The sequence below is a fragment of the Eurytemora carolleeae genome, unplaced genomic scaffold (assembly GCF_000591075.1).
Source record: "Eurytemora carolleeae unplaced genomic scaffold, Eaff_2.0 scaffold1976, whole genome shotgun sequence".
In the NCBI taxonomy this organism is placed as follows: Eukaryota; Metazoa; Arthropoda; class Copepoda; order Calanoida; family Temoridae; genus Eurytemora; species Eurytemora carolleeae.
In genome coordinates, this window is record NW_019397917.1 from 36,590 (window position 1) to 48,477 (window position 11,888).

General features: G+C 33.6%; 1 protein-coding gene across 1 annotated transcript; it reads left to right on the top strand.

Annotated features, from left to right (window-relative positions):
• Positions 1–221: 221 nt before the first annotated feature.
• On the top strand, positions 222–11,852 carry LOC111716308 (cyclin-O protein A). The gene is made up of 16 exons (XM_023491746.1): positions 222–1,679; positions 1,933–1,977; positions 2,982–3,032; positions 5,148–5,204; positions 6,798–6,840; positions 6,942–6,993; positions 7,555–7,620; positions 7,918–7,966; positions 8,237–8,298; positions 8,523–8,612; positions 8,981–9,074; positions 9,344–9,403; positions 9,770–9,832; positions 11,051–11,163; positions 11,643–11,748; positions 11,841–11,852. The coding sequence occupies exons 1-16, from the start codon at positions 1,638–1,640 to the stop codon at positions 11,850–11,852; spliced, it is 1,005 nt and encodes a 334-aa protein (XP_023347514.1). The 5' UTR covers positions 222–1,637.
• The last annotated feature ends 36 nt before the right edge of the window (positions 11,853–11,888 follow it).

Here is an 11,888-nt window from a genome sequence, read left to right on the forward strand (position 1 = left end):
AATAAAATGTGAAAACTTATATTCTAAATATATTTCAGCAGTTAATTTAGTTTACTTTCAGTGATTAATTTTGTTAGTTATTAAAATGAGTTTTGTTTTGATTCTCAGATTATACTCTAAAAACGGGAAAGTTTCCCAAAAACGCGACACAAATTCAGGATATGTTTGAAAATGGAAAAGGCCAAGGGTTTTAATATAAATAGAACTCCTTTTATAACTTTGATTTAAGAAAATATCCGAAAATTAGGAATTGTTGTCCTTGTGATGCTTAATAAAATGTTGGTTTTGGTTTTTACTATCGTCTTTTACTCTCAATATGGGCCAGGATCCTAAAACCCCAGTCTTTCAATTTGTTCCCATTTTTAAACTCATAAAGTTTAGCAAAATCTTTTCTTTAATGCAGGAGGTAGGGACGGTTGTGGACGGTTGAGGACGGTTAAGGACGGTTGAGGATGGTCCAACGGCTTGAAATGGATGTAATAACATGTCTGTCCCTTCCACCCTAACCTTTACAGTAGAATTCAATTTGTTTAACATACTGTCCTTAAAAAGCTGGACTTGGGGGATGCACCCCACACCTCTATAATAGAGGTCGTTGACCTCCGATCCAAAATAGTGTTCTTGATTCGTATAGATGATCACATTAATATGCTGCATGCAAAATTTCAGCCTTTTTTATCACAATTTTTAGGACCAAATGCAGCCTGTAAATAATTTGGTGTCACAAAGTGTAAAATTGATCCCATTATTTCGGCTTTGGCCGCCGAAAATGGCCACCTTAATTCCCTATCACTTGCGGTTCTAAAAATAAAAACATAACAAAAATCTATTATTAAGTTTTGTGAAAATGACAAAATTGAGTGTTTTTAGCTTTAAAATTTCAATATAAAGGGGAAATAATAGTGATGGTGGATAACACGTCCTCCCCTCAATCCATGTTAGTCAAAAATAGCCTACTCTAGGGTTAAATCTACCCATCCCTTGTCCTTTTTAATGCCGGTATTTTTGTACAATTGTACATGAAGTCAATTGTAGTGTTCTTGGTAGTCAACTGTAGTTCTAATGAAAGTCAACTTTAGTCCTTATGGTAGTCAACTGTAGTCCTCTTGGTAGTCAACTATAGTTCTTATGGTAGTCAATTGTAGTCCTTATGGTAGTCAATTGTAGTCCTTATGGTAGTCAACTGTAGTTCTTATGGTAGTCAACTGTAGTCCTTATGGTAGTCAATTGTAGTCCTCTTGGTAGTCAACTGTAGTTCTTATGGCAGTCAATTGTAGTCCTTATGGTAGTCAATTGTAGTCCTTATGGTAGTCAACTGTAGTCCTCATGGTAGTCAACTTTAGTACTTATGGTAGTCAACTGTAGTCCTCTTGGTAGTCAACTGTAGTTCTTATGGCAGTCAATTGTAGTCCTTATGGTAGTCAATTGTAGTCCTTATGGTAGTCAACTGTAGTCCTCTTGGTAGTCAACTGTAGTCCTCTTTGTGGTCAACTGTAGTCTTCTTGGAAGTCAATTGCAGTCTATTCTGAATTCTATGATTGACGTATTCAAGGTATTCTTTAGTAATTCTGAAGCAACAACCCTGTCCTGGGAAGAAATTAAATTTAAAAAAGAAATTCAATTTAAGATTTGAAAAGATGGCCCCATATTCCTTGTTGTTTTCACAGCTTTCAGATCAGGTAAAACAGCATTATACTACCTTTTTTTCTTTTTGAGAAAATCTCAAAGATATTTTTCTTTAATATTGTTATTAAAATTGATTTCTCTGTATAGATTTTATTTCAGTACCTCTTCATGTTTTAAGTGCCAAGTCCTATTCACAAAGTAACCCAAGGACGACGTTTCTAGCTTTAAAACTTCCATTGCATATCGCAAGTGGACACATTTAAGATATAATTTGTTTTTTAAGAAATTGTTAAAAAATTACTTTAGGGCCTAATGCAGTCAGCTGTTATTAAAACTGTGGAAAATCTTAAGGTAAGTTTATTCTGCTTGGTCAAACACTATAAATGTGGATTTGGGGTTGTTAAATTGTAACAAAGCAATTAGCTTAGCTAGAAGCTTAAAAATTAACTTATGAACTAAAATGGGTTTGTGTACATTTTTTATGTTTGTTAGACTTTATAAAATGTTGACTTGGGTCAAGCAGTCGTCTTCCATTTCCATGCTTAAAATGTGAGAAATCCGCAAACCTCTCGTTGGTTTCGTGGATTTCGTAAAAACAAAAAATATTTGACTTTATGAAGGGCTAATAATAGGTGTTAAACTTTACAAGAAACCAGGCTTGGTTATTTTGACAGGAAATATCGATCATTTTCGCACTGAGAGACATCTTTAATTAAGAGTGAAGCTAGGGGGTGCTTTGGAATAAAAATGTTCAAAGCCATGTTGCACAAGTTCTTAAGTTTTCTTTGACTCAATTGACAAAAAAAATGAGGTTTTTTAATATAATCAGAATTTTCTGTATACTCTCAGTCTCAAATATAGGTGAACATGAAACAATTGTTTTATTAAGAGACCAATCGTATTGAGACAAATGGAAGTATCATGGTGGAAAGTGAACCCCTATAAACTACGGAATATGAAAACGACTGTTAAACTTAACTGGTATGACTTTAGTCCAATGCACATAAAACACATTTGCAGTGTGCACAGACCCATTTCACTTCAAGTTTTATGGGACTTACTGTTGATTCGGGTTTTCTGCCGAATATCAGCTTTATCAATTATTTGAATAAAATACATGGTTACACACAAAGGATAAGACTTCAGAGACGACTCTGTGGAATTAAGGCCAACCTTTTTTCCCTCAAAGCTTGTTTCTACCTTCAATTCTTTTTTTTTATGTTTCTTTCTATATTTTAAGTAATAATCCAATTTCAACCTTAAAATCGCTGTATGTTGGTCGTCATCAAAATCTCAATCTTTGTGGGTAACCCTGTATGATCAGGCCACATTTATACAAGCAGTTAAACTGCTAGAAGGAGAAGAAGGAGAAAATAAGGGGGCTCAGCACCAATATGGAACCTAAGGTTAGTAAGTAAAGGGTGATTAACCAAGCGGTTCACATTTTTTTCTCTGAGGCTTCCGATCTTTACCTTTCTTCAGAGCAGAGTTTACCAAATCCGGAAATAATTTTAGCACGTGTAGTTCTAATTTCCTAGAGACATGAGGAATTAATTTTATTATGATCGGATAGTAAATACGCCTCTGAGAGAAAAAAGTGTGAAGTGTTTTTTTCAACACCCTTCACATCTTTTTTTCTGCTTGTTTATTTAGTTATTAAAGTCTTATCAAGTCTTTTAAACCGTATTCTTGATTTTATTTGATTTTGTTTGATTTGAATGTAGGTTCACTTCGGAAAGAAATTGAAATTTTGGACCATGCCAATTTTGGGAATTAATGAGTTTTTAAAGTAGCACTATAACCCTTATCCCGATTGGGCTAGTTTTGTCTAATATAGATGGGGGGGGGGGTTCCAACTCCCCCCCTAAGATTTTGCTCTTAGAGTTGAGATATGGGAGTGTGATTTATGTCCCTAGTCCAACTTTTCAAGGCCTGCTTATTTTGAAAAAATTAGACCTAACTTTAATGGTTAGGGTTTAATTGAGGAATTAAAAAAAAGTTCTAAAAGTATGTCGAAAATAATTTCAAAAATAATTATTTTTACTTACTGATAAAAAAACAAATTTTTTTTTGTTTATAACTTTTATGTTTAAAAAGTAAAGAAGTTTCAGTGTTCTAATGTAAGCCGTTTTTATTCAGAAAAAAAAACACAGGGGATGGGGTGGAACCCCCCCCCCTCATCGTGATGGGGTCAACTCCCAAATTTTCCTTCAACCTGATGTGGAAGAAAGTCGTTTTTTTGAGCTCAACATTTTTTAAATTCTTTATAGTTTTTCCATTGTTTCCCTAGCATGTCCGCAAGTTACTTTTACAGAGAAACTTCAATTTTAACAGTGCAATTTAAGGAATTGAACATTGAAAGACCAACAAGGTCATGGCACTTCTAAGAACCCTGAAGCACAATGCCAAACTAAATTTACTCAGTATGCACTAAAGAAAATTAGTTGTCAAAAAGTCACATTTGAAAATGATTTTTTTAGGGTAAAAAATTGTGGCCAAGGTAATAATGTAAGGAAAGTTAATTGCTGTTGCGTATTCTCTGCGTACATATTGAAACCAGTTCTCTCTGGGCGATGTTTGTAAACAAGAATAGATGCATCAGTGTTCTTTAGTATCCGAGGAGGATAAAAGCATTTAATTTTGATAATATTTATAATTTACAAAATAGTTTCCTTTGACTAGAATATTTCATTGATTTTTTATTTGAAAGATTGATCCCATGTCAGGCTGCAGTGACATCCGTCTTGTGTTTACTTTACCGCCCAGAGACAGTACACTGCAGTACTAAAAATGCGTACACCTCTGAAATAATTATCTTCACATTATAACTCTGCTTATGGCTATCTCATTTTGATCTTGTTCAGGCAAAACTATTACGGGTACCATTGTGAATCAGACATTCCACTTATAAATGTTGGGTCAATTGAAATTATATCGAAACAGTCTGTTTAAATTAGCGGTTAACCAATTACCTGATCAAAGCTGCGAACTTTGTGTTAGTTTCTCAAATCCCAATCCATTGATCTCAATATTTTCTGTGGGCACTTTCAATCTGAGGATCTTTATGTATTCCTCCCCTGATCTAAGCTCTCTTGTAATTCCTGACTGGGTACGATTTCCATGCAGGATGAGCGAGGGAAGGCAACCTTCCCTGCACATCTTCCGAACCTTATTTTACCTATTTTCGGCAGTGCGCGTCCCAGGAGGGCTTCCGAACCTCCCCCAAACAGTCTTTCGGCAAGGATCTTCAATTTATAATCGTTAATTTCTACTTAAAACGGGACTAATATGATTATTTAATTACGGTAGTCGATCTATAGTATCCTTAACATTTGCATAATATCTGATTTTTTTTTACAGTCGCAAATAGGTAAAATGAGTTTCGGAAGCTGTGCGGGGGAGGTTGCCTTCCCTCCCTCGCAAGATATCAAATAAAGATTAAAATAATCTGCCGATTAACAAGAGATCGAGATCAGGCATTGATCTCAAGGGTTCCCAGATAAATTCTGTTTTGTTGTTAGGTTAAAGTGTTCGCAACATCAGCACCAAGTTTCTTCTCTATGGGGCCTGAAGAGGAGGTAAAAAAAACTTGTTCTTGTACAATGAAACCCTCTGTAAATTAATCTAGATAGTTGTTCTTGTACAGTGAAACCCTATGTAAATTAATCTAGACAGTTTTTCTTGTACAGTGAAACCCTATGTAAATTAATCTAGATAGTTGTTTTTGTACAGTGAAACCCAATGTAAATTAATCTAGATAGCTCAAGTCGTCTTCATCATACCGTTTTAGCTAAAATTTAAAATATGAATTCAGCTCTGAACTAGCTACGTCCATTTACAGTTCATTGAATAAAATAAGTTACGGCAAGTATTGTACAAATGTATGGGGTGTTTTGTTTTGTTTTGAGGACCAGTAAAACACACAATTCAGAATGTGACAAAATACTGACTAATCGGTTAACAATTGTTTTCTACACATGAACCCCGAGTAGTAAAACTCTGAATAACACGTAATAAAGTAGATTAATTATTGACTTCACACTCCAGTATGCCGAGTCTATTAGCGCCTCATCCAATCAGGGTTCAGTCATGTGTTTTTTGTCTATTCTGAACCAATAGGAATAGTATGGCGGTAACATCTATCTTTCTATCATCTATCCCTCCATCCCATGAGCAGCGCCTCTTCAAAACAGCATCATTGCTAAAACTGACTCTCCAGTGGGAGGCTGCTTGTTAAACAGCCCCTGGCTATCAATGCCTCCCCGTCTCAAGTTTCATAAATATGTTTTAAAATATGATATTTTCTATGTTTTTGGCTTGGGGCAAATATATATATTTGATTTGATTTGATTATCTAATTGTAATGGTAATATTTACTTCTGCTTAAACTATGGTATTCAAAGTCGCCCATGACCTTAGAAATAGCTTGTGGCATTCGACAAAGGTAACCTGATGAAGCAATAATCACAGAATAGCCCTAATTCTGCCATTTCTAAAATATGGTCTGCCATTTTTTGCTCTCAAAAAATGTTACGAATTATGTATAAATTTTAGTTTATTAAATTAAGCCATGAAAATGTCTCATTCTAAACGAAATCTTTAATATCTCCGGTAATTATGAAAGCACAAAAATTGCAGACCACATTTTGGAAATTATTTTGGAATTATTGTTTCATAAAAAAAATCAGAAGAAGCTTTTTAAATTAATAGCTTCTCTTGAATTCTATGATTATGTGTATCCATGCTGTTTAACAGCTTGATTAAAATCAAAATTAAAATCGAAATTAGTCTTCATTGTATTGATATAATCTCCTACCACTGTAGTTGAAAATTTTCCGTTAACACTATTAATCTAATTGAGATTGTTAACTGACGGTAAATTAAAAAAATTACAGAAAATACCGTTTTCGTTTTTACCCTCTAAAACTAACGGCTATCTGAGATTTTATTCTAAAAACGGTTGGAACTAACCGTTGAAAAAGTTGGAACATGCCCAGCCTTAATTACAAGTTTTAAGCTGCTAATTGACAGCTTCTCTTTGTGTAAGGATGCCATGCATATCATGCTGTTTATAAGCTTGGTAGAAATCAAAAGTCTTCTTCATAGTCTTGATATATACGATGACGACTGTATAAAGAGTGTATGAAGAGTGTATACTGGTTTAACTTTAGGTTTTTGATATTGAGCTGGATGCGGGCCTAACTAGACACTCAGGAACTAGAGATAAAATCCAAAATTTTTAATTAATCAGAATTCCACGGGATTCGTTTGATTAAATTTATCATGAAGATTTTGAAAAATTATTTATTTCTAAGTTGGTTTGACCTCCGGGTGTAGTCCAGTTTTTGATTTCAGGATTGAAAACAGGTTTATAATTTAATTTAACGTCGCTGGCAAGTTTTAATTTATTTATTGAAATTATTGTGTTTTTATTACTCATTGTCACGTCTTTGTAAATTTCATTATAGACGTGCTATAGAGTACTCATAGTGCTGTAATGTTAAATTAATTGTATATTAAAGCACGTAAAGTTGCTGTAAAGTTTCAATGGTTCACTCGCTTTTCTATAAAAGATTTAAAAACTTCCTTACATTTTTTTTCAATTGAAATAAAAATTGAAATCTGTTTTTATCTGTTAGTGCCCATCTTCTATTTCAACTTTAGTCATAAAATAGTTATTTTTATTTACAATTGTCTGCCCAATCTTATTTACAATTGTCTGCCCGATCTTATTTCCAATTGTCTGCCCAATCTTATTTACAATTGTCTGCCCGATCTTATTTACAATTGTCTGCCCGATCTTATTTACAATTGTCTGCCCAATCTTATTTACAATTGTCTGCCCGATCTTATTTCCAATTGTCTGCCCAAAATACTTAAGGCAATTGTTGCAACATAAAATGGCAATATGTTTTACTTTTTTCCCAGGGGAGCCAAAACACCAGGACCAAAACCTAGGGCGAAGGCCATTACTCCCAAAGCGCCGAAAGTGAGGTAAAAATTTAATTTTGAAAAAAAAAATTTTTAATTGCCTTTTGATAAACAATGCAAGTTTATTATTTCCCAATTTTTTTTACAGTGGGGTGGGGACTGGGGGGGGATGTTTTGATAATGTACTGCCTGCAATGTTTTGATAATGCACACTTACTGTCTAATAGGAAAATTAAGTAAACTAACTGCTCTGTTATAAGTTTTATCTGAAGAAAACGACAGCTTTTCATTTAAAAAGGCAATAATTGATACATATGACATTAAGGACAACTTTGACTTACCTTTTATTTTTTTATGAAGGCGTTTATCTCAAAGTAAAACCTGGAGTGGAAAAAAAACTTCCTTTAAGGTAAAAACAAGCTTTATGTACTTTATCATGCATGCTTACTACATGGTAAATTTCAATTATGTAAGTAATCATCGTTGTAAAATGTTAAATCATATTAGGGTTTTAAAATGGTTAACATTGCATTCCTTTTTAATTATTTATTGCTTTTGGAGAATCTGATCTTTTAAAGTCCCTCGAAAGTGATTTGGTTCTGTTTGTTTGGTTCAGCTGTTCAGTTTGGCTGTAAAGTTTGGCTGTTCAGTTTGACTGTTCTGTTGAGCTGTTGTTTAGTGTGAGGAAGTGATGGAGTATGCTGTTGATACCTATCTTTGGAAGCGCCAACTTGAACCCAAGTAAATCATTTTAATAATTACAGGTTTAAATGACTAGGTGGAATGTTTTTATTTAACTTTAGCTTGATCTGTGAAAGTGCTAAGTCTCTGCCCAACAAGTGCAAGTGCATGCTGATAGCACATTATGCTCCAAAAGAGTTTTTGACAATATGAAATTACTTGTTCGAAGCAAGAATGAATTGTCTTATTTGTGTAAACAAGTCCAGGGAACTTTTTAATTCAAGGTATATGGCAAGCATTGGTTTAGCAGATGGAACTGATGTTACAGCAGAGACCAGACACACTCTTCTACAATGGTTGTCCAACATTGCCAGGTTGGTTTAATTGGGCTTTCGTTTATTGATTGATTTAATGCATTAAAGTTTTGTATGCAGTGGTATACCTCTAAGGCTTTGTTTGATCATCAACTGGTTAAGATGTTAGTTTATTGACTACATCAAGTTTCAAATGTACTTTTAAACAAAATATTTGATTTTCATCAATTTTTAATAATCTTATAACAGCTATAAGTCTTTAATGAATTGATCATATGTAAAGAAATTTCAGTTCTGTAACAGCAGTCTAAAGGTTTTTGGAAATAATTCAAGTAAAGGAGCATTTTGGTCTGCTTGATTACTTTCTTATTTTAATGATATAAATTGCTCAAAACAACGTTATATTGCATTGCTTGTTGAACTTTTAGGCAGCATGGATTTAGTCTGGAAACTTGGTGTCTTAGTGTTAATTATTTGGACAGATTCCTTGGTGTCCAGGCCATCGACAGAGAGCTGCTTCAGGTTAAAAACAAACAAGAAACACAACAATAACTTGTTGGATGGAAAAAGGTTTGCATACACAAATGACAGTTACTCAGTTCTCTTGCAGGCTGGTGTTTCGAAATTGAAACCAATCACAAGAGCCATGGTTTTTTTTCTTAATAACATGACAGGCCGTTTCAATCTAAAAGTATTTTCTGAACATTAAAAATACTTTTTCAATCTTACAAATCAATATTTTAAGGGGTGCACATCTTCTGTCAGCAAAAATATTTATTGAACTGATTTAGCTCGCAGGAGTTACATCCCTACTTCTTGCTGCAAAACTGGAGGAGCAAAACCCACCAGAGGTTAGACTAAGGTCGTCTTTTGTAGATTTAAGAGGTCAAATCAGTATTTAAACTTGTCCTGTTTTTACGATGGGTAATATTTTTATTTTATTCAAGGTTTGTGGGCTTTAGCACACAAATATAAAAAATAGTACGATAGATATCAGTAAACCTATTTCCAATTCGGTTTCGGAATCTTTTCTATTTTTTGCTTTACCCGCAAGGTTGATTAAGATATAAACCATAGTGACGGACTTATCTTGCTATTAATGCACTTTTGTGTTTATATTCTAATAGATCAAAAGAAGATGGAACGTACTTTTATTTATAAATCAACATAACTTTGAAGTAAAAATATTTGATTTAATTTAAATTTTGTTTATTTAGATATTCAAACTTGTAAAACTGTGTGCTGCTTCATATTCAAATGTTGACTTCAAACATATGGAGGTAAACTTTTACAGTTTACATATAATCTGATGAGGAAATTCGCCAACTTATGAGTTGAGTGGTTGAACAAGGTAATACTGTTTAAATTTCTTTGGTTGAAATTCATTGGTTGTAACATAACTTATGATTTCCCGACATCCTTTTGGAATTCATTAGGAAATAGAGAAAATTAAGCATTTTAGTTTTAAGCATATCACCATATGGTAAGTTGTTTTGAGCATATCACCATATGGTAAGTTGTTTTGAGCATATCACCAAATGGTAAGTTGTTCTACGCATATTGCCCATGGTAAGTTGCTTTGTCCACAGGTACCACCACACAGATGTATATTTATTTTGGGGTTGAAAAAAATGAGTGAATTTCAACTTGCAAGTCTGGCTTTGAATGATATCGGTTGTAAATAGTAATATTGTTGACTGTTGAGATGACATCTTATCGTGATGCCATTGGTCAATAGAATGTTGCAATGCCCTACTGAAATTTCAACCTCTATTTCACTGAAAATAGTCACCTAATGATAGTATGAATGGTATTGTATATTAAGGTAATAATGCTGAGCAAGCTGAACTTTATGCTGCTGGCTCCTACTGCCTCCTTCCTTCTCAACCATCTTGTTCAAGTCAGGGGAGAGAAAGAATGGCCACTTGATCTTTCCAGGTTAAAAAGAATATTTTTTCAGTGCATGATAGTATTGATACTTGTTCTATTTTGTTCCAGGATCAAATCTTGAGCATAAAGTATAAAGTATAAAGTATAAAGTATAAAGTATAAAGTATAAAGTATAAAGTATAAAGTATAAAGTATAAAGTATAAAGTATAAAGTATATACCTACTTGTTACATTTTGCTGGCATAGAGTGTGGCTTTGAATGTTATCGGTTGTAAATAGTGATATTGTTGATTGTTGAGAAGACTTCTTATCGTGCTGCCATTGGTCAATAGAATGTTGCCATGCCCTACTGAAATATCAACCTCTATTTTATTGAAAATAGTCTTCTAATGATAATATTAATGGTATTGTATATTAAGGTAATATTAATAGTATTGTATATTAAGGTAATATTAATAGTATTGTATATTAAGGTAATATTAATGATATTGTATATTAAGGTAATATTAATGGTATTGTATATTAAGGTAATATTAATGGTATTGTATATTAAGGTAATATTAATGGTATTGTATGTTAAGGTAATATTAATGGTATTGCATATTAAGGTGATAATGCTGAGCAAGCTAAACTTTATGCTGCTGGCTCCTACTGCCTCCTTCCTTCTCAACCATCTTGTTCAAGTCAGGGGAGAGAAAGAATGGCCACTTGATCTTTCCAGGTTGAAAAGAATATTTTTTCAGTGCATAATAGTATTGATACTTTTTCTAACTATTTTGTTCCAGGATCAAATCTTGAGCCCCCCCCCCCCCAATATCAGGGGTCACGTTTATCCCACTAGGTCAGGTCATCCCATGGGTCAGTTTATCCTTAACGATCTTTTACTCCCAAACTACAGTGGCAACCATAAAACTGTAAAATAGGAAGACCATTGCAAAGTGTCATGTGAAATGTTGTTGTTAAGCATATTATAGTTTTACCAGTAGCCTTAACATCTACTTTATAAGTAAAATATGTCTCCATTAAGCAATTAACATATTTCATGTTCCTTGGCCTATTTAGAAGTTGAAGTTGAAGTTTTTTTGCTACAGTTTCATGGGTTTAACTGTAGTTCTTTGATTGATTGTGCCCATAAGCTTCATACCTTTAAGATAATTTTGAGTTTAGGCACATTGTTGAGATGTTCTTTTCTATGTTTAGGCACATGGTTGAGATGTGCTTGTGTATGTTTAGGCACATGGTTGAGATGTGCTTGTGTATGTTTGGGCACCTGGTTGAGATGTTCTTTTCTATGTTTACGCACATGGTTGAGATATGCTTGTTTATGTTTAGGCGCATGGTTGAGATGTGCTTGTGTATGTTTAGGCAAATGGTTGAGATGTTCTTCTATATGTTTAGGCACATGGTTGAGATGTGCTTGTGTATGTTTAGGCACATGGTTGAGAT

Bases quoted from the DNA above. Each gene is read 5' to 3' on its own strand.
- LOC111716308 (XM_023491746.1), top strand. From the start codon at position 1,638: ATGGCCCCATATTCCTTGTTGTTTTCACAGCTTTCAGATCAG. The intron at 5,205-6,797 runs GTAAAAAAAACT...GTTTAACTTTAG, and splicing joins CTATGGGGCCTGAAGAGGAG to GTTTTTGATATTGAGCTGGA. The intron at 8,613-8,980 runs GTTGGTTTAATT...TTGAACTTTTAG, and splicing joins TGGTTGTCCAACATTGCCAG to GCAGCATGGATTTAGTCTGG.